Here is a 23,068-nt window from a genome sequence, read left to right on the forward strand (position 1 = left end):
AATAACAGAAGGGGGGGGAGTTCTTTTGTGTAAAGGTGAATTTTTTAATACCCTCCATCAGTACCACACTGGAGGAAGAGGTCTGGAGGAGGAGGCAGTTACAATAAGCATTCCTTCATTCCTTCTCAGTCATTGCTTCAACGTAAGAGAAACATTCATTTCATTTTTGTTCAGTTACTAGTTTAGGTGCTCAACTCAAAGGGAGCAAGTCTGTTCTGGGATTTGAGTCCTCAGAATGAACCCAGGTGATTCCCCTGGTAGTATTCATAGCAAGCAAAAAGTAAATGTGTGGTTCCACTTACTTCATGATCATGGTGACTGTGCTCTTCATAGCATGTATTTGCACAAGAACTAAGCATTTTGGATGCATTAAATTAATGTTTAAAACAAAAATAATGGTCTCTTCTCTGACTTCTGTTTCTCTCAGTCAGGTTCATATAACTCAACAGTACACATAAGGCACCTCGTCACTGATGTTAACATCACTGGCCTAAAACTTTGCACCTTAGAAAAACCTTAACAAAAGGTGGCTTTTATGATCCGTATAAATTAATCTCTGATCTTACGTGTATTAGTACTGAATCTGCTTCTGCTTTTTATACACAAATGTACGTGAATTAACAGAAATTTCTTGAAAGTTGGAAAATATGTAAAAGGATGATCATTCTTTGTTCTATTTTGAGCAGGTCTGATGGTGTCACTTCCTTTGAAAGGAAACTGTCAAGTAAGCTGATTTGGTTTATATAGTTTTTTTCAATATCTTCATAATTCAGAGCAGCTGCTTAAAACGTTAATGAGAAATACCTTCCTTTCCCTACTTTGCTCTTTGGCCTTTCAGGAAATTTTTGTAGTTTCATTGATGTCTAGACTGTAAGATCTGTGGAGCAAGCAGCACCAACATCCTTCCTGCAGGAACAAAATGCAGTAAAGGGGTGCAGCAGTCAGATGGGTTTTCATGCTGGTGTAACCACTCCTGTCCCAAAATGTGGCAGCCAAGTGCCAAGATGAATCCCAGCCAATGTGATGCACAGTGAGGCAGAAGGGTGCACACATCAGGGACATGTTTTTTTTCCTGTCAATGGCACTGCCGGAGGTATTGTTGCTTAGCCTTGTCTCTATACAATAGGAGAAAATTAAAAAAAAAGGAATTATGACCCTTCATTCATTCTGTCTCAGTCATTGTAAAGTGCCTGCATCAGATCTTGATCAGTTTAAAAATAAATACTGGCATTTAAATAGAATGGTTTTGGTTGTGGTCCTCTTTTGACTAGAAAGGAAATAATTTGAACACTAAAGTACAGCATAAAATACACATCTGGAAATTTCATCTTTAGCACACTGACATGACATTTTACTATGCAGACTAGACTGGCACAAAGTACAGATGTAACAGTCCAATAAAATTAGCCTTTCTGTCTGAAACTTGAAAAAGGAAACTGTTTGGTAGTGTACTTCTTCCTCTGTGATTTTGTTTTCCCGTCCTTACAAATGCAGACAGCCTTAGGTACAGTATAAATAGACACTGTGAATTTTATTGTAAAATAATTGCCACACTTTATTGGTACAACACTTTCACCAAAAAGGGTTATTAAATAAATACTACAAGCAAACAAACACCTGGCCTCTTACTGAAAATTATTGACTCAGAGAGCTTCTGACTACGCACTCAGACAGCACAGGCTTAAACCCCTCTATACTGGTTTATGAAAGCAGAACACATATCCAGAGTGTTTTCTTCATTTCTCCCATTGAAGAAAATCTATTCTGCAGTGCACCGAGAAGGAAACGTCTCATCCTTACTGCAGCCAGAAAGCACTACTACACCTGACTGCAGGCAAACTAGGTGGTGACTGGATGCCCCAGTGGTGATGTGCCTGCCCTTACGTTTCCAGGGTTCTGCCCTGCTCACAGTGAGATGCAGGTAAAAGCGGAGTGGCTGTAACACACTCTGCGGTGGGTTCCTTTGGGAAGTCTAGTGCCTGCACAGCAGTTTCCAGAGATTTCTTAGAAACAAAATAAAAGCCTACCAGCTACCCAAAATTAATTCTTTGTTCTATGGTGCATATGGTGGAGGCTTTTCTCCAGGCAGGCCGTAAGTCGGTGTATACAGGGCTGGAGCATTTGGGGGAAGACCATAGCTGGAGCTGGACTGAGATGGAGGCTGAGTTTCTTCTGATAAAGAAATGTCAGTAGATGATGTTCCTGGAAAATTGTTGGCAGGCTGTATGTAGACAAAAGAAAATACCTTATTCAGTAAAGGTTTACAACCCCATTGCAGTTCTGGGGTTTTTTGCCATGTTAGTGTTAGATAATGAGCTTCATGATTAAATTTCTCCTGCATTGCAGCTTAACATTAACTTTAGTTCTAAAGCACCTGCTTAAGTCTAGCAATGATGGTGTTTAGTGAAACAAGACAGATTCCTTCTGTAACCTAAGTCAGTTTTAATAGACACTGTGCAGACAGCTGGGCAATAGAACAGAACAGGAATTTCTGGAGGAAAAGATGCTCTGGCTTCCTGGGTGAGGCACAGCACCTGACCGTCTGATTAGGTTACGTGTAGCTGCTTGTTTCCAGGCATCACTGTGAAATTTAAATTACCTCAGATGTAATTAATCTCAGTTGTAGTACTTGCATAAATGCAAAGTCTTATTCCTTTGCCAAATACATGTTCTTCTTAAGAAAATTTTACAGGTAGGTATGTGTCTCCCTGTAGGTCTTTCACTTTGGCTGTCTCAGCTATGATGGGGCTTTGGTTAAAAGAGGCACAAAAAATAAATACAGCTTAGGAAGTAGCCTATGTTCAGGAACAAGCAGAATTTATTAAAAGAATCCATGTAGGGAATAATGTTCTGGATAAAATCCTACCATTCTTTTAACCAAGTTTTGTCACTTATGTCAAGAGGGTCAGGATTTTACTCCTCCCCTCATATGCCAGCGCATGCCAGTCCATGCGCTTCAACTGGAGAGTTGGGCTCAGGTCCCCTCAGGTTCAGGCTTTAAGTGAACTTTAAGTGCCTGGAATTTAAAAAACAAAATTAATAATCATGGAGCCTTTTCAAGGGAATTGAAAAATATGGCAAGTAAACGCTGCTCCCTGCTGCTAAAAAAATTAATAGCCACAATCTAAAAGGCCAGTACCAGGGCTGGCCCTTGGACAGTGGCATCTCAGAGCTGCCCTGGTGTTGACAGACCCCATGCCAAAGTGCCCAGCTTCTCCACAGGGCTCTGGGTGAGCAGGGGCTGTTGCCCTGGGTCAAACCCTCCTGGCAAGGAGAACGTTGTCCTGCATTTGTGCCACAGGGTGACTTAGTGAGTGAGAGTGGGGACATCCTGACAGGAAGGCTGATTATGTCCTTCAACCCTCTGAGGCAGTGCAGGTATGCTAGCAGACCTGCTAGCTACATCAGCTCTAAACCTAGTTGTGGGTTTGGGTTGTTTTGGTTTTTTTATTTTGGAGGTTTTGCTTCCCTCCCCTCTCAAGCTGTAACCACTAGTTCCATCTGTTTGCCTGAAATTGCTTCTACAGCAAGTTCTCCTCTAGCACAAATGACTGGCACAACCCATAACTGCTGTCATCACCACCAGTCCTTGCACAGCTGATCACAACCTTTACCTGACCAGTTGGCAGGCCTGTTACTGGTTGTGACTGAATTGTACCAGGAAGTGATGAATGATTTTGTTGGCGCAATGAACAAAATAAATGTTTTTTACATCCTTGTCAAAATGCATTCCTGTTATCATCGTTTCTTTTTGCATTTGGCTGATTTCTGCTTGTAGACAAGGAAGTCATGAGGTGAACTGAGGAGTGTTTACCACGAGCTCAGGTTGCAATTCTTTTAAAGACTTAGTTTGCCCCTCCAGCAAGCATTTATTCAGTGAGATCCTGGATTCAGCAGAGGAGCAGGAATGAATGTCATATACCTTTAGCCTGAGATAATCCATGTGTGACTCTAAAGGTTAGACCAGCTCAGGCAGGGTCTCCTATTCTGTGGACAGCTAGAGCTTAATTCAGTTGCCCACATGTAAGTGCTCAGCCCTTTTGGGATGCCAAGGGATATTCCAGATATCCATGCAGATTTGACACAGGGAGGACAACAAGACCTGGACCTGGGCTCTCTCAGAGGGGCAGGAGGGAACAGGTGGCTCCTTGATTTCTTTATAGGCAGTACTAGATCCCTAAATGCCAGTAGCCCCTGCATTTAGTCAGATGAATCCTGGCTCCAGATTCCTAGCTCCCAGCATTAAGAACTAAGACCAGCTGAGCAGGGTTTGTGAATCCAGCAGAAGGCCTGAATCCAGCAGCAGGCCTGAGTCCAGCAGCTTGGAGCACTTAGATGGATCATGAAGACTTCCAGCCACATGGATTCAGCCCACAGCTCTCAAGTAATGGAAGCAGATGACAGTGAAGCTTCTGGCTGTTCCTAATCATCCCTGCTTTCAATATTCACTGTTTGTAGCTTTGAGTAAGTTAATTATGATTTTTTAACTCATATACTGATGCAGAAATTACTTCTCTCCCAACTGCAACATGATGAGCTCAAACATACAGGGAGGTGGCTGGCTCGTGAGTTTTTTTCTCTTTCCCCCTAGGAATAAATAAGATTAAATTTTTTCCTTTGGAGCCGAGTGCTTCTCACTAACGTTTTCTGGCTTGGGAACAGCTGATGGTGTCTGCCTATGTATGTTATGAAGGGGAAAGAAGACAAACGAACACACTTATTTGAAAAAGTAGAAATTAGGAAAATAACTGTGTTTGCTTTGGAATGCAGACAAGAATTTGGGGTAAATACAGTGTATTTCTGTTTCTCAGTGGACTCAGGACTGAACAGTTACAGTGGATCCTCATGACTATTTACATGCATCTTTTCAGCTTAATTGTTTTCTTTCGTCTGTTTTTATCCCCTTCTCTCTCTACTCTTGGCTACATGCTAACTCAGTTCTGCAGAACAGCACAGCTTTGCAGCTAAAAGCAAACAAAAAGAGATGTTCTTTTTTGCCTCTCAACCCTTGGTCTCAAAGTGCCTGGACCCATTTATGTTAATAAATAAGACATGCCAAGGACTGTTCTCTGGCTGTGAAGCCAACTGGCACAGCACACTGGACATCCCTACAGCTGAACTCTTACCACCAAACCAGTGGGACTGTCTGTGTGCATGCTGATGACTGGGAACAGTCCATTGCCCTTGCCATCTTCTGACCCCTTCCTAAACATTGTTGGGAGACTGTTAGATGGTCTGGGCAGCATTCTAACCATTCACTGGTGTGGATGATCATGATGTCCCAGTGCTGGTGCCTGGTAGCTTATTGGCCCTGAATAGATGTAGCCCAGGAGGCTGTGCGGCACTGGTCCACTCTTAGTTCATGCTAAATTGTGCAGTGTTTTCAATTAAGAAGTATTGCAAAACTTGTGGTACCCATTGGTCTAGCACTACACAGCCAAAATATAACAAGCCGTCATATGGAACAAAACAGTCTTACTGTGCTTTACTAGATCTAAAAGCTCCTGTGATTGCTACAGGGTCTCAGTATATTCAGTTATTTACCAGATCACTCTACGTTCATCACCTCACTCTGGTGGGGAAAAAAAGCAAACACCATCCTCAGCACCACTCTTTGTATTTTCCAAGCCAGCTCTGCCTGAACACAACACAGGCTTGGAGCATGACTTGTACCTCAGCCTTCTGAAGGAGGTGATTGGCCTGAAGCTGACTCAGCTCATGCTGTATCCCCTCCCGCAAGGGGTGGAAGCTGCACCTCTGGCAGCTTTCCTTCCAGCTTTCAGGCCAGTTGCCTCTGGTCAATGAGGCTCACCAACCTCTGCCAACTGCCAGAGCTGCTCTGTACCTGTTGTGTACCAGTGGTGGCCCGTGGCAGATGCTTATTGGAAGCTGAAAGAAACAGGGCTCCATCTTCTGATAAGCCCCCGTTGGTTCTTGTGGCTGGCAGACATTTGGGGTCTTGCTGGGCTGCAAGTGAGACCCAAATCCCTAACCCCTCATTTATACTCCTCCACACCATCCTGTGGCATTTGAATCTTCTCTTGTTTATAAAAGCACTTCCTATTTCTGGCTTATATTGCCCCCTTAATAGCTTTACTGAGGCAACCAACACTTTGTGTGTAAGAAGTTATCACTAATATCCATCCACAATCCTTTCTGTAGCACTCAGTTTCACAGGCCTCTTATGTCCTCCCCTTTCTCGCCTCCTTTCCATCTGATAAGTCCTAATATACTTATCTCCATATTAAGAGTAGGGTGGGCTAAGGTGTATAAATTTTTCAGCCAAATCCTGTGTGTGTCAGATGCTTCCTTTGGCTTCCCCAGTGCCTCTGTTGCTGCTTTATCTTGCCCAATATGGGGGCTGTGTTCACCTTCATAACTACTTGTACACTGCCTGAATCCCACAGTGGGATTCCTGGTCAGGAAAGGACAACCAGAGAAAGCCCAAGGTCTGAGAACAGACCTGAAACTTAGTGCAGACTAACTCATCCCAGAGATAAACCTGTGAGTTGGATCAAACTTCCTTGCCTTGGTTCAAACCCCAGAGCTAAGATCTACCTCTGCAAAGTATGTACTGAGTAGCATCTTATGCTTTTCTGATGGAGTAAGAAGGGTGCCATTTTGTACTGTACCTGAAGAGCTAATGGGTAGGATGGATATGTAGAAATAGTTGCTGCAGAAGGACAGAACCCAGCATATGTCAGGATCTGCTGGGCAGGATTGTACAGGATCTGAGGAGGAGGTGCAGCGCTGAATGCAATTTGGGACAGAGGTACCTGTTTAGCACAGAAGACAACAATATATCAGCACAGCATAGAGGGAGCTGGAGCAGGAACTGCTCCTAACACAAGCAATCAGACAATTTAACAGCTTTCTATTTTCCAACACGATTACAAAAAAACACAGAGCAGACAGAATGAGAGGGTGTATCCAGAGTGAATTTTCTGAGTAAAAATACAGAGCTATTTTAATCTTCTTTCCTTGGAAAAAGACGGCTGGTGCTTCCCTAGCAACAGTTCCAGAAGCACTGGCAGGACTCCAGATCTGAGACAGCCTGAAGAGCACAGCATACAGCATACATTTGGCTGTCTCTTCTCACTCATTCCAGCACCGAACACCCAGTCCTTCACCATTTGCTGAAGACACTTTCCAACAGCAACTACCTGATGCCCTCATGTCTTTTCTCACTGCTTTCCTACACGGATTTACAAAGATCTCCCTTTCCAGACCAGTTGCTCTTCTTTCACAGTTCCCTCTCACTTGTGAAAGAGAGTTTGCTGCTAGCTCTCCAGTATCGCTCTCGACATGCATACCTCATTCCTACCACATAAAATCCTTTTCCCGTGATTTTATTGACATGTCCCTTAATTACAATGTGAAATGAGGTTTGCAGGAAGAAGTAAGAGCTCATATTAAACCAGCTAATAAAACTTGGTAAGGAAAAAAAAGAGCAAAAGCTAAATATGAAAGGGGGTTTGTGTTAAACCCTAAACCTATGTGCTATATAACCATTTGTGAAGGACAACAGAGCTCTGTGAAAGATTTTCTTGAGATAAATCCAGTGGGTTTTTTTCTTTCCTTTGTTTTTGTTAACAGATTCCTCCACATGACAGCATGGAATTTTCTTTTCACTGAAATAATAAAACATGGTAGTTGCCAGACAAATGCTGAAAGCAGCAGCCAGTATTTTTTTTCTTGGCATTTCCTTTCAGATTTATCAGTGAGAGACATAAACCACTGTATCCTCTGGAGATAGTGTGAGACCTCTGAGATTAAGAAAGAGGCATATTAATTGTGTTTGTACATGGAAAACATCATCTAGGTCACTGATGTACCACGAGGTTACCTGACAATTTAGGCCTTAGCTCCTTAGAGAAACTTGGCATTTTAGGACCTGGCATAGAAAAAGGCTGGGGTTGAAAGCAGAGAGCTTATTTCATGGGAGAAGCAAGTCTCTCATTTTTAAGGCATCCTCAAAAACACTCATCTGCAAGGTAGCCCCCTTTCTACCCACCCTGCTGGGTGGATATGGTGGGGAGAAAGGAAGAGACATTGCCTTTTAGACAGAGTGAGAAGCAGTTAAAATGCTTGCCTCAGACCCAAAGGTTTGCAGCCAGCAACATGGCCCCAGAATGTGCCCTTCCTTCTTAGGAGAAGAGAAATTAGATCCCTCTGGTTATGGACATCAATGCATCAAGAAACACTTGTTTTGCCCAGTGTAAAATACAGATGCCTGTTCTGCATCTGTCACTAACTTTCTGGTGTGAGTCTCTTTGGGTGCTGCTATTTGACCTGCTTTGAGTTCTTCTCCTGGGAACCTCTCTCAATCCTCTCACCTTCCCTCTATCCATAGCAGCACTGCTCTCTAATTGCTAAGTATGAACATCACAACAGTCCTAGGAGACAGTTTTAGGGAGTCATCTACTCCAAATCCACTGATCAAAGCACCTTATTATCAGGCTATCTGGTCTCAGCCCAGAGCCATCAACAATTTGCAGGTACTGAAGCTGGTTGAATGATTTTATTAAGTATTCCAGTAATTACACTATGTTAAATTAGTCACCTAAAATACACTGGTAGGTGGAGACATTCTAAACTAAACCACCACCCAAGTCAAAGAGATAAAGAGCTACCAACTGGTCAGGGTGTGCTGCCAGTGTCAGCTCATTGGCCTGACACAGACCTGCCAGAGCATTTATTTTCAAGCTACGGTTACTTTTCACATCAGACTGCACCTTTAATTGCATGAGTGCTAAGCCATGGCAAGTAGCTCAGTTATTAGGTATTAATTTTGTTTCCCTTTTTAAAGTAGGGTGAAGGAAGAGGAGAGGGGATATGGGAATGCTATTCAATCTGTTCAGACTCCCTTAAGAAGACTGCAAGAAGGAGACAAATTGGAAAAAAAAAAAAAGGCAGCAACCCCCTCCCCAAACCATCAGTAGTTCAGATTAATGCAACCCTAAACTCCCAGAAGGCAGATTCCTTGGCAAGGTGTGTCAGGAAAACATCCAGAAGTCATCAGATGAATACTGGGACAGGGCAGGGAGTTTCTAGATTAACTCTTAGGACCAGCAAGTGAAGTTTTCCATGCAATTCTTTACCTCCGTCTTCTGTAAGAAATAATCACAGTGTGTTATCATTTTGGATACTGCAAGTCCATCTATTTAAGTTATATATTAATCTGCTTTTTGTTAAAGGTGATTTTAAGGTAACTGCCCAGCCAGTGTCCTATATCCAAGCACACTGTAGACTTGAAAAGGAAGGTACCTGTCGCAACCACTGCAGCCCCACGGGTTACATAGGGGCCACTGAGCTGACACCTTGGGAGTCAGGAGAGGATGAAATGTTTCCCACTGAACCAGCACGGCCCTGTGGCAGGAAGCAAAACTACAGGGAGCGTGCCACAGTCTGTAGGGAATTTGTCACAAGAAAGAAAGCCCGCAAGAACCAAAACAACACTTTTTTTTTCTGTCCAGGAAATATGATGGGTTTAAAGGCAACGGCACTGTTTTGCAAACTCTCCCCTTTGTAGCATGTTTTGGCTGCCAGCATTCTGGAGAGATAGACATGATGTTTTCTGGAAGTTTTTTGGAAGTTGATTCCAGAGCAATGCCCTGAGGCATTTCAGCTGGGCTTTGCAGCTCTTCCTGCAAAATGCTAGTGAGCACTTCTGTGAGAAGGTGACATCCTGAAACAAAGAAGTTCTCCCACATATTTTAAAGTGTTTCTTTCCTTATTTCAGTCCCATGCCCCTTTCTTTCCCTCTTCTGCTTGATGTTTTCTTGGCCCTGTCTTTCCCCAAGAGTTACTGCTTTTCTAAGGCAAGGGAGTAGCAGATTAGCAAACCAGCTGTAGTACATAACTCAAAAGAACCTGAAAAAGCACAGACAGGAGCAAGGAGTGGTCACTGCATTTTGAGTTGCTGCTTCAGTAAGACTTTCACAAGCACAGCATGGATCCTGTGCTGAGGTGACTGACACAAACTCATCTTTCCCTTGATCTAGGAGTACCTTTTCTTCTGCTCACACTGAGAGGAGACATTAAACAGCTTATTCAGCTCAAGTTTTTACCTGGAGCCTTGACAGACTCGCTCCAGCCAAGCTTGGGGGGAAGCTGCTCATCCACTACTGCTGCAATTTCCTTGCACAGCTTTATGCCACTCAGTCAAAAGGACCAAGACTGTGACCCAGGCTCTGCCTCCTAGCCAGGCAATGTATGAGGTCACGGAGATCCCAGTTCTCCCAGGAACATCTCCTTGGCTTGATATCCTTCACACGCAGTGCAGTGATGGCCCCGTGAAGTACAGAGTTGTATCTGGGCTAGAGCTTGCCCTGCTACAGTGCATCAGCCCAAATCCCATGTAAGCCTTGGGTTCAGCAAGATATTAGATGGACTTGGGCTGGCTCTCTGTACCTTTTCCCATCTCAAGAGAGCACTAGCAACTCCAACAGCTGCACTTGCACCCATCTGCTAGGCAGGGGAAAACACTTAGTGGCGCTAAAAAGCTGCAATGCTCTCTCAGGGACTTAGTGTAGATGATGCGTCATATAGCTGTTCTCTCCCTTATTTCCCACTGCAGTTGCTTCTGCCATTGCTTCTCTGACGAGTAGGAGATGAATTAAGATGGGAAAGCTACTCCCTCCCATTGGGCAGCTGCAACTCTTTACTGGCTGGCTGCAATCTTATCAACTTCTAGCAAGAGTTCGCTGACTTAAATTTGATAGCTCAGCTGCACATGTCTTCCATAGGAAAGCTCAGTGTGCTCATTTTCCTTAAGGTAGAGAGGGAAATATTTCCAGGAAATTTTGCAACTCTTAACAGAGATAAATTTCAAATAATTTACATGGCCCTGCTCTGTCAGGTGGTTTTAAGCACCCAACACACATTGTAGTTAGGCCAGGCATGCTTGCTGAGGAACTCTGGGTGGTCAGAGCCAGGCCTGGATGGTCTCCAGTCTGACTGGGTCCTTGGCTCACTGGCTGCTAGGTCTGAGCAGCACCTTCCCTCTAGTCTGCCCCTCCTTCTGCCCAGATGTACATCTCAACTATCTCTTTTGCTTTCTCTTCCCTGCTCCATACCTCTCTTATTTTGTTTTACCTGTCTTTTTATTGAGTTTTTGCCTCTGGAATAGCCACCAGTAACATCATGGATCTAAGATGACCTGTGCTGCTATCACACCTCCCTTGGCTCCTGCATTTCACTTCCATCCCCTCACCTCCACCCATTTAGTCTGGAAGCTTTTTGGGCTGGGACCATCTACTCCTCTGAGAGTCTAATCAATCATGAGCCCCTTTGTTGGTCTTTAGGCACTGCTTTAGCAAACATGACCAGTGACAGTGATGATCCCAGGAATAGCTTCACCCTTTTAATGTGTAAGAAAATCTAAGTGGATGAAGCATTGTATCAGATTATCCCTCCTAGCTAACAGCCTCTTCTGGCTGCAGTGTTGCACATCAGCACAACATGGTGGTGTGGCACAGGCAGCAATTAGAGAGTGGCATTCCTTAGTGAAGCAAAAGAGGATGTTAATGTGACCTGGGTACACAACTGTTTAAATAAAAACTTGACTGGTACTTCAGAATTCATCCCCATTCTTGGGGAAAAGAACTATGTAAATTAAACAGTCACACCTAGGACTTGAGTTTTACATGTTAGCTACAAACTAGCATGCTCAGACTCTGTGCTGGCCCACATGTTCAGAGATGAATTAGAAGGAAAAAAAAGATGCCACTTAGTGAATTGCCAGCATTTGTTCAGACAGGCACCTGTTTTTTCCCTTCTATTCATGTATTTGACCAGGCTTGACCTACTTAGCTGTGAGCAGCGGCAATAGCTTAGCCTAAAGATATAACTCCAGACTCCCAGAACACACAGTAAACATGTTCAAAGTGTCTCCTTTGTACACTTACGCTTCCTTGGTTTTAACCCATATGACAATGTCAACAAGCCCAGACATCTGCACATAAGGCAAGAGACCGTGAGCCTTACCATGTCTTTAAAAGCCCCAAGAATGGCTGCTGTAATAATGCCCAGAAACAAGCCAATGATGTTGAGGACTGTGGAGGACCACAGCAGCCTGTACAGGTGAACCACGTCCTGACAGCTGCTGACGCCAAGAAATTCATAGTAGCTGGAGGACTGGTCTGAACTGAAAGGGAATGCAGACAATGTCACTGCAATGGGAATGGTTTTGCACACAATATAGAGCTCTAGAGGATCTGAATTCTTCCTGCTTGCTTTCCTGTTTGGCAAAGTACTTCATCCATGCTCCCACCAAACATTGCTCAGAAGAACTGGATAAAGTTCTGCTGTAAAATTGGCTCTGCTAAGGCTAACATCAAACATGCAGTCCAACTAATACCAGCTCTAGTTTTGCTGATTGGTGGTGTTTATCAGCATGGACTCTTTTTTAATTTTTTTGCTCAGGGCCTCTGAACACAGGCACAGTCTTGGTATATGGATGCTTGTCATTAGCTACCAGCTAAAGCATGCTTGCCTTTGATTTTTTTCACAGTTCACCTGCTGGCATCTTTGAAACTGGGAAAAACAAGTTGCTTAAGCATTAATTCAACCACAGGAAGGGAGGTTTTTCTAGCTGGCTACACTTCTTTATGGTGTCTGTGGTTCCAAATTAAGAAATGCAATACAGTACAGTATAAAGATGTATCTTTTACACTATGGATTGTACTATCCAGAAATCTTTGTTCACATTTCTACACCACACTAGTTATTGCAAATCAGGCATGTTTAATCTTCATTGTCTTGCCAAAAGCCAGAAACATCCTACAGCAAAATTTGAAACCACAGATTCCTGTAGTTCTTTCTGGTACCTGCCTCTAATTCTAGCCCACTAATGAGCTCCTAGGACAGCTATTTGAGTTGGAAAGATTTTTTTAAATGCCAAGCCTGTTTTCCCACTGTTAGGAAATTGCCATCAGATTATAGTGGAAACCAGAAGTGACCAGTTTGTGCTCACTCTTCTGTTCCTCCATTCCCAGTGCATGGGGCAGCAGTGGAGATGGTGGTTAGGGAAAGCTCTGCAGAGGAAGGTAGCAGCGTGGAGAAACCCGCAATATTCCTGGGAAGAACCAAGGCAGGCATAGTCCTGTCCAATCAATGGCTTGAGGGCATGGGTCTGGCACTGAAGAACCACTACTGTTGAGTTCACTTGGCCACTATTATGAGCCCATCTTAACTAAACAAACCTATAACTTCAGCTACCACGAGGCTGAGGAAATCTGACTTGTGATCCTGCCCACATAGCACTCTATTCCATGGCTGAGAACAAGCCACTCTGTGTGACTGTGTCTAGTCCTACTTCTCTCTAGCCATCCTGTGAACTGGAATTGCCAAGTCTCTAGAGCAGCATGACTGCTTATTTACTCTGAATTTGTCCATGCCAGTGCCATAAGATCTTGCTGTCCACTGTGAAGGACACACATGTCTAATTGTATCATGGAATATTATCACAGCAGTCATCAGTCCCAGGTGTTTCAGACAAACTCAATGTCTTAGAAAAATGGCACTGAGGATCTCCATCTGGAGGGGGAATATGCCTGAGCTCTCCTTGTTGTTACCTTATGCTTTAAGCAACAGAGTTTCACTCACTTTTCTTTGATAACTCTGCATACTTCCAGCCCTTTAACACCCCTGTTCTTTTCTGTATTGAATTCTGCTGTTTGATTCAGTGTTAACATGTAGCGGTTAGCTGTGTACCATGGAAGGAAGCATTCTCAGAATATACATTGCAAATGTATATGCAATGCATTGCAAATATGGTGTTCCATCATTTTTCTGTCATAGAAATGCCTGATGCCTGATTGACTAATGTAAGGACTTTTGTGCTTGTTGTCCGTCACAGAAAAGGTACAACAGTTGTGCATTCTCTACCTTTCCCATTTCACTTGTTTTGTATAACTTCATCATATCCAGATTTAATATTTCTTACATCAGCAAAAGATTGTAACATTCGTAGTAGATTTTAATCCATCCTATAGACCTGCACTCACTTTTTGTCTCCTATCTGCATGAGAAATATGCACGCATAGATGACTTACCCCTAGTCCCAAATGTCATTTTTCACTTCTCTAGTTGAGCCAGGAACTGGGCAAGAGCTACTTTGTTATGCAGAAACCTTGATTGTGCCACCCTTGTTTCCCTACACCCAAAATGTTCATGTCTGGCAGGATACTAGCCAAGGCTTACAGAGGACTGGGGCTATAAATGGCTGCTAGCATATGAAAAGGAGGCAAAACCAAAATAAAGCAGGAGATGTAGGAAGGAAGAAAGATGAGAAATACATGGAGGATAAAAAGGAAAATTGACTGTCAGTGAACTGTAGAGGGTTGCAGAGGTCGCATGAGAGTGCCTGGTAAGATGATTGTGAGAAATAAATAAGATGGTTTTATTACAAGCAGGGATTTCCATGGTTACCTCATGTTGAGATACCTGGAGGTCATTTGGGGAGATTGAAGAGCCATTTTGTGGTCAGGAGCTGGTGGGTTGCATGTTGTTCTGGTCACTGTTGCTGACAGCTGCTTACTGCCTTGTTTGCTGTTCTTATTGTTCTGGTGGTTCTGATCACTGTTACTGCTGCTGACTTACTGTTTTGCTTACTGGTACAGTAGGAAGGCGAATCGGAAAGCATGTAAGGCAGTGAGACCAATTTGGGCTCACTGCCAGGAGACCATGTGGCCAGGGGCAGGGAAACAACCTCATAGGTGGATGGGAACAACCAATGAACTGTACCAAAAGGCGAGGATTGCCTTTTGAGGAAGAGAGGAGCAGGGCCTGGTGTGGGAGGTGTGAGGGAACAGTTATGTAAATCAAGAGACCTTAAAAAGGCTTGTCCCCTCCCAGTCAGGTGTGCTCAAACCAGGTCACGAGTTCGGTGCAACCAGTGCTCTGCTAATAAAGTTCTTTGTTTCACTTTATTTGACCATCTTCTAAGTTTCAATTAGAGATATTTCTCACAATGACACACGGGCATGTAGTGATTGGACAAGAGGGAATGGCTTTAGACTGAAAGAGGGAGGAATTAGATTAGGTATTAGGAAGAAATTCCTCACTGTGAGAGTGGTGAGACACTGGAACAGGTTGCCCAGAGAAGCTGTGGTTGCCCCATTTATGGAAGTGTTGAAGACCCGCTTGGATAAGGCTCTGAGAAACCTGGTAGGTGTCCCTACCCATGGCAAGGGGGCTGGAACTAGATGATCTTCCAACCCAAACCATTCTGTGAATCTATGATACTGAGGTGTGCAAAGGGTGACTCAGGCAGAAGACTTATTAAATCTAATGGGAAAATTGTATTGCCAGACCAACAGTATATCCAAGCAGGGCTGTGACTGTGATCAATTTTGATCACAAAGCAAAGAGCTTATGGATGTATTTAAAGAAAAAGAAACTTAAATAATATCAACACTAGTAAACAAGTCCTGACATCTTCTCTGCTGGCATCAGGACTTCAATTGCAGATGAACTGGACTTCTCAGCATATAAGCTCCTTGTGTTGCTTCTCCAGGCCCTATCATTTACAAGTAAGGACAAACAACAAAGGATTTCTCACAGGCCATGAACTGCACCCAGGTACTTACTTCTCACAGTTGTACAGATCACAGCAATAGCATGTGTTACTCTTTACTTTCAGCTGGCACTTGCTGTTTAAGGTATGACATGTCACCTGCCAAAAAAGAAGAGACTGACCTTTATTCTCAGTGTTTCAGTGTTGTGTAAATCATCCTACTGACCACAGAAAAAAGAAACTACTGCAGTGTCAAGTTTTATTACCTGTTGTGCAGAAAGATCCTGATATACCAAAATCTACAACCACAGGCCAAAAGGATGTCTCTGAGCTCCTAGGACATTTAACCAGGATGTCAGCCCCAGAGTCTGAGGGCATTTGCACTATGAAGCCCAGAGCCCCCAGCACCAGCCTGCAGTCAGGGCTTGCCAGAGTTTTTAAGCACTTCGCTGCACTGCCTGGTGCTATTCTGCTGAGACCCAGAGTCTGCAGCCATGAGATTTGGATCTCTACAGCTGTGGTGTGGAGACCATGTCTCCATGTCTTGAGAGATACACTACAGAAAGTCACAGAAGTGGATAAGAATACCAGTCCATTATAGTGGTGAAATGGGCAAAGGAGTCAATTTATCTGAACAACTTCCAATAAATGTGAGCTCTCTCCTTTCAGTAAAAACCTCCTGAAGATGGAAATAATTACGAACACCAGCAAGAACAATCTCCAGACTCACAAACAAAATAATTCAGAAAAGATCCAAGCACTCCAGTAAATAAGTACCATTTACTGCAAGCTTTTGAATAGAAAACTGAAAAGGTTAATTTGCGTGAGCAGGAATTCGAGGGATGGACAGATGTTAGAACAATAAAAGCAGGCACATGTACACCACTTTCTATCCAGACAAAAAAATCATTTTAATGACTCCTTAAGTGTGGTAAGCATTAATCACTTCTACTTGGCACTACAGACCAATTGAAATATTTTATATGTAAGGCGCTTTTTTTCCCCTAAGATTTTTAGCTTATTGACATTGAAATCCTGGAGAGCTCTCAGGTTTTAAAAACTAGCAGGTCAGAAAATATGTTCTTTCTCTAGCTTTTATTTTGATGGAAAAAAATGTACTGTAACCACTGAGAAGTATTTTGTTCACAAAATGCAAATAAAATATATTGTCGAATGGAAAATTCCTCATAATGAAAAAATAGAAGGAGCATGCCTGCTTTTGAGAAGTTTCTGTCAGACAGTTCTGCTTAGCCATGAATATGCTACTCTGTGGAACAGTGTCCACAAGAGGTGTTAAAAAAGATGTTTCTCAGCTCCTGAGTTCTGAATCTGTACATCCTTTTTAGTGTGAAAACTGCCACTGTTGATGAGTCTGTACACCTCACATGTTTGTTCCCAGCAAAAAGGAAAACCTTAAACACACACAGAGCACCAGAGAATCTTGCAGCTGGTCTCAACTTGCCACACTTGTACGTAGCAGGATCTGCTTGAGCAGTGGAAGATGGGTGACAAAACTAAGGTGAAACGGAGATTAAAATGATGCCTTGAGATTGTTTTTCTGACCAGGACAAGGCTGTACATGTGGTTTGTGTCTCATACCAATCAGCTCTTCTATCCCAAAATAGAGGTTAGGTTATGAAAGGACAGTCTCAGTCTGGGCTGCAATCTGGAAACAGAGCTCAGAGCTTGATAACAGACACATCACACTTGTCACAAGAACATCTCACCCTGGGATGGGACTTTTTTTCATCAGCCTTGCTCTGTTGTGTCTGAATTTACTGGATTTCTCGTAAGGGCTTTGTCGGCCTGAAGTCACATTCAGCTGCAGCTGTCCTCAGCCTGAGCTGCAATTTACTGCAGAAGAGGAGCATTAGCTCAATCAAGGAAGTGACTGAAACATCACACCTGGCTACTTAGCAAAGTAGTTTGAAAAGTGATCCAGTGATCCGAAGCACAATGCATTCACTACCACAGACATTTTGTGGGATGCTCTAGAGCCTTTGCACTTAAGACTTTGGTTTTGACCGTCCATGCAGTGAAAATAGCCTAGGACCTAGGCCTTTTCCCATTACACATGCGTGATTGGGTTAGTAGGGCTTTGTAAGATGGAATGGGCTGCTAAAAAGTGGTTTGTTCTGATGCGTGGTTTGGGGACCATTTCTGATAGGAAATGAGTTTTCCCCTCTCTGAGCGATAAATAGGCCAGACTGCCCCTTTTATTGTGGAAGGCTAGAAGTACAAGAGAGGGAGATCAGCAAGATCTTAAACATTATTTTAGCTTCTTCTAGTCTACAAGACTCATATTATTGGCCAAGGAAGTTACTGTAGTTGTCTATTTTTATCACAGCATTTTTAAAACATGCAAAGACACTCCTTTTTAGGAGAGCAGTGAAAAAAAACCAAAATAAGTTACTGTGTGGTGTGAGCAAGGGTGGTGGAAACAGGTCATTTGTGAGTACTCTGCATGTCAAGACCTATTATTTCTTTTCAGTGACTAGACATTGAGCTTTTTCACGTCCTGGATGTTTGTGATCGTCTATCTTCTCAGCACCAATTGAAGAGATGTTCTTATCTCACAGTAATTGCAAAACAGTAGAATTATTTCTGCTTTGATCAAAGAGAACTGAAACAAAGGCAAACCAAATGAGCTGCAGACCACTTACAGATGAGAGATGGCAATCAAAAGGAAACCTGCACTCAGTAAACAATCTGTTCTTCCTAGTTAAGTGTTTGCCTGGCATGCAGAGCATGTCCCCTGCTCACTAGCTGGCTAACTTTGGAAAAGTAAAAGCCAAGTACAAATGCCATGGATCCTTAACTCTGAATTAGCACATGCTGACTCTAAGTCAGTGGACAACCAGACAAGCATGTTAGTAAAAACTACCCATGCTTTTAAAAGATACATTTTTTTTTTCCAGAATAGAGAAAGGAGTTCTGGGTGGCCCAATTTCAGACGTTCCCAGAAGCAGCAGAGCTGTAGAAAACCATCTGTCTGGAAGCTCAAGGCTGGGGTCACCCACAAGTTGTGGTCAGTGTGATACCAACCATATGCTTATTACAGAAATCAGAAGCATTTCTCAGGCTATATATCTGAGTGTGCAAGCACACTTTAGAAGAGGATGGAGTAAAACTTAAAGAGTGTTGTCACACTTCATAAGTTTTTCTGGGCAGGTCTTCAGTCAAGGAGATAATTGAAATATTTTTGTCATACATTTTCTGGGATCAACAACGGGGTGCCCTAGCAGCAAGATTTAAGGAGCTGCTTAATATACTTTGCTAAGCTTTCTAGAATTTTTGGTGGTAGCACTCCCCATACACCCTTTCTTAGCCATGGGAGGGATAGTGATAAAGGACATCTGGCTTCTTGAAAATTATGCCATTGTCTAGCTGTTCTCAATGCTGCTCTGCCTTTCTTTTCACCACCAATTTACCACAATAATAAAATAGGAAAAGAAACTAAATCTGGACTTCTCAGGAGGCTAGCCATTTGGATATGGGCACTTTTCCAACCATGCTGATGTCATTGAGATAATAAAAAAGCTGCATTCAGACCATTGATGTTTTTGGCCTGTGCTGGATAAATACAGAGATTTGAAGTCTTCTGGACAATACAAGTGGATTAATTTAGATATTTCCTATTCCACTTGGAGTCTACAAAAACCTCCTTAGAGAAAGATGCCAATGTGACAAACACATTCCAGACAACTATTATACAGCATAGATGGACTGGGAATCATTCCAGTCCCAGAGTAATGTACTGGATAGAAACACCAATGATGATTCAAAACCCCACTGATTGTAGTGATTTGTAGTCATCAGAGGCTTGGATAAGCAGGGAGTCACTTGTGGGAGAAAGAACAGTGGGCTTTCTCTCTACCCATGACCTACATGGACAGACATGCTGTCAAACATCTACCTCCCTCCTCCCCAGCCCCTCAAAGCACAGCAAAATAAACACATGATGAAGTGAGTTAGTTTACCTCTGTCTGGTAGGCATCATATAGGAATCCTATTCCACTTGAATAAAACTGGCACCTTTTGTTATACAAAGGTCTGGGTTCCTGTAAAGAAAAGAGAAGTCAAAATAGTAACTGGTACGGAGGAAGTGTGAAGGCACCATGTCGTGTCCCCATGCCAAATGCTTACAGCTCTGTGGAGCCAAAGCCAATGCAGTCACTTGGGTAAGCAGCTCACACACCTCCATGTTGGCTTTCTTTCCAGAGTGGCTCTCCTCTTTTCCTTCCTCACTCCCCCACTAAGCTATGGGAGTATCATTTATTTTTCTCTGTATTGATCACCACTATTAAGAAGGCATCACCGCTGGCATTTAACCACTTCCTTGCTTGATGTCAAATAGTACTGCTCTATGAGAACAGTTCAGCCACTCTTTTTTCTGGTACAGTGTCTTACTGAGCACCAAGATTTACTTTGCTGTTTTAAAGATATGGGACTTTCTTTTTAAGGGATTTCAACAATATCCATAAAGAAAACAAAGTAAAATAGGTAATACTTTGAGCTTACCACTTACAACACACACTTAAAACCCCAAAAGCAAAACAAAGAATGATGAAGAAATTAAGGCATAAAGAGAAGGCAATTTGCACTGTTTGTTTTTGCCTTATTTTTTATTTATTGCAAAATATGTGTTAGCTGCTCATATTTCATATTTTGCTTGTAACAGTTCCCACAAACTGATATAAAGGAAGAACACAATGAAATATTCTTGGCCAGATGGACGATATGTGTTTCTGACCTTGGCAAGTGGCCACTCTGAAGGCTAGAGGGTGCATATGGTCTAGGCAAATACCTAGACCATATTTGCCTTGGGAGGATTTGACAACTTGAGTCCTCTGTGATTCAATGTCTATCCCAAAGCAGTGTGGGAATTACTTATACTTGGAAAAAAAAATAAAAAGAGACTTTTTCAACTTTCTGTCACTTATCTAGTCCTGATCTGTGCCTTCAAAAGGACTCAAGTGCTCCCCAGTATGTCACACAGACCACTTCCAACAGAGAAGATGGAAACTCACTATCTGCCATTCCCTCTTTCCATACTAACCCTCTTTCCGTACAAGCAAAGGACTATTTAAGTTGTTGGCAGAAATCTGCGCTGATTAACTTTCACTGCATTTTAAAGTGTTAAAATCCATCCAGAAATAACACAGCAATTGCAGAAATATCTGCACTACTTCAGACCAATTTTGAGTATTCTATGCTTGTTGGATTATGAAGTGTGAACTGTATAAATTTGCTGACTCAAAATACATAGTTAGTTAAAATGCAGAGCTAGGCAGGATTGCAGACAGATCAATGAATAAAGCTCCTCCATCAGCCTGTTTTCCTTTTTGATTACTCTGGCAAACCCAAGGAAGTTCAGACACCAACTCCCAAGGGTTAGGGAAAGGTTAGCTTCCTGCATCTAAAAATATTAATTTATATCACACAAGTGTAAGAAAAAATGCTTTAGTAACTCTTTTTCTCTAGAGAAAAAGCAAATACCACACAAACAGCATGCCGTATCTTGAACTAGGTCAACATCCTTCCATAGTCCTGGGAAAGCATTAGCCTTTAGCCATAACTTCCAGGGACAGATCTGGTTGGGAGGTCTAACAGGGATGTAGTTTCTCTGCCAGAACAAGGAGTTGACAAGGAGAGCTGCTCTGCTGGATCTCATACTCACAAACAAGGAAAGATTGGTCAGGGATGTGAAGATGAGGGGCAGCCTTGCCCCTAATAATGAGGTGGTGGGGTTCAGAATCTGGAGAAGAGGGAGCAGGGAAAAGAAGGATCCCAATCCTGAACTTGAGGAACGGAGACTTTGGCCTATTCAGTGATCTGCTTGGAAGAATCCCATGAGATACAGTCCTGGAAAGCAGTGAGGTCCAGGAGAGTGGGATTCAAGGTTCACCTCTTCCAAACTTAGGAACAGTTCATCCCAACCAGCAGAAAATCAACCAAAGGCAGAATGAGGCCTGCGTGAATGAACAAGGAGTTCCAGATGTAACTCAAACACAAAAAGAAAGTCTACAAGAAGTGCAATCAGGGGAAAGTCACCAGGGAAGAAAATAAATAAATTATATGAGCGTGCAGGGATGGGGTTAGGAAAGCCCAAGCCCACCTGGAATTCAATCCAGCAAGGGCTGCAAAAGACAACAAGAAGGGCTTCTATGGGTGTATTAGCACTAAAAGAGAGATCAGAAAGAATATGTGCACACTACTAAATAAGGCTGGCAACCTGGTGACAAAAGACATGGTAAAGGCTAAGGTGTTCAATACCTTCCTTGCCTTAGTCTTCAGTGAAGACCAGTGGGAAAATCTGGGGCAAGAAAGACTTACCCTTGTTGGAGGAGGATCAGGCTAGGGAGCATTTAAATAGGCTGGTGATACATCCCATTTTCATGAATGGCAAGAAAGAGAATCAAGGGAACTACACACTGGTGGAAGGTGATGGAGAAAATAATCTTGGAAACCATTTCCAATCATCTCAAGGACAGGAAGGTGATTGGGAGTGTTCAACATGGATTTACAAAGGGAGAATCATGTCTGATCAATCCGTTAACCTTCTACAATGATGTATGTGACTGGCTTGGTGGATGAGTGGAGCTTCTCAATCATCTGCTTCTGGATGTTGTTTATCTTCCCTTCAGTAATGCCTCTAACAGTCTCATTCTTGCAGACAAGCTGATGAAGTATGAGCTAAAAAAATGAACAGTGAGGTGGACTGAATGCTGGCAGAACTGCTGGGGTCATGGTGTTGTGATCAGTGACATGAAGTCCAACTGGAGGTGACTCAATAGTTGTCTATTCCAGAGGTCAATACTAGGGACAATATTGTGTAACATCTTTATTACTGAACTGGATGATGGGTAGAGTGCACCCTCCACTAGCTAGTAGATGACACAAAATGGGGATGAGTGATTGAAATATCAGGGGACCATGTTATTGTTCAGAGGGACCTGGGCTGGAAGAATGGCCCACAGGAACCTCCAGAAGTTCAGCACAGGGAAATGTCAAATCCTGCACCTGGGGAGGAATAATCTCATGTACCAGAAAAGACTGGGGCCTGACAGGCTGGAAAGCAGCATTACCAGCAGGCCTATGGAAATGATTCTTCCTCTCTACTCAGCACTGGTGAGATGTATCTGGAACACTGGGTAAAGTGCTGTGCTTCCCACTATGACAGAGACCATGAACATGGTCTGTTAATTAACACACTGGAGCATCTGTCATAAGAGAGGCTGCTGAGAGCTGAGACTGTTCAGCCTAGACAAGAGAAGGCTCCAATGTACCTCATCAATAGGTACCAATACCTGTTGGGGGAAGTAAAGAAGATGAAGACAGATTTTTCTCGGTAGTATCCAGAAAAAGGACAAGAGGCAATGGGCACAAAGTGAAATACAGCAAATTCCATTTAAACATAAGGAGAAACTTTTTCTAATTAATTTAGGTGATTAAATACTGGAACAGGTTTTCCAGAGTGGTTGTAGAGTCTCCATCTCTGGAGATACTCAAACTGGACACAGTTCTGAGCAACCTGTGCTAGCTGAC

At 42.9% G+C, this 23,068-nt stretch overlaps 1 protein-coding gene across 2 annotated transcripts in view; it reads right to left on the reverse strand.

Moving 5' to 3' along the window:
* Positions 1-1,505: 1,505 nt before the first annotated feature.
* TMEM255B (transmembrane protein 255B) overlaps positions 1,506-23,068 on the reverse strand; it is a 70,399-nt gene continuing 48,836 nt past the window's right edge. Inside the window, exons 5-10 of one of the 2 annotated variants that reach the window (XM_027743525.2) lie at positions 19,501-19,581; positions 15,594-15,679; positions 11,989-12,148; positions 9,102-9,110; positions 6,633-6,776; positions 1,506-2,221 (exon numbers count right to left, since the gene is read on the reverse strand). In XM_027743525.2, coding sequence (XP_027599326.2) covers positions 2,054-2,221; positions 6,633-6,776; positions 9,102-9,110; positions 11,989-12,148; positions 15,594-15,679; positions 19,501-19,581 — 648 coding nt within the window. In that variant the 3' untranslated portion in view covers positions 1,506-2,053. The remainder of the gene's footprint in view (positions 2,222-6,632; positions 6,777-9,101; positions 9,111-11,988; positions 12,149-15,593; positions 15,680-19,500; positions 19,582-23,068) is intronic. The other variant, XM_027743526.2, reaches the window with a different exon arrangement.

This window comes from Pipra filicauda, unplaced genomic scaffold, assembly GCF_003945595.2.
Source record: "Pipra filicauda isolate LSUMZ 115617 unplaced genomic scaffold, ASM394559v2 scaffold115_size4368891_pilon, whole genome shotgun sequence".
Classification (NCBI taxonomy): Eukaryota; Metazoa; Chordata; class Aves; order Passeriformes; family Pipridae; genus Pipra; species Pipra filicauda.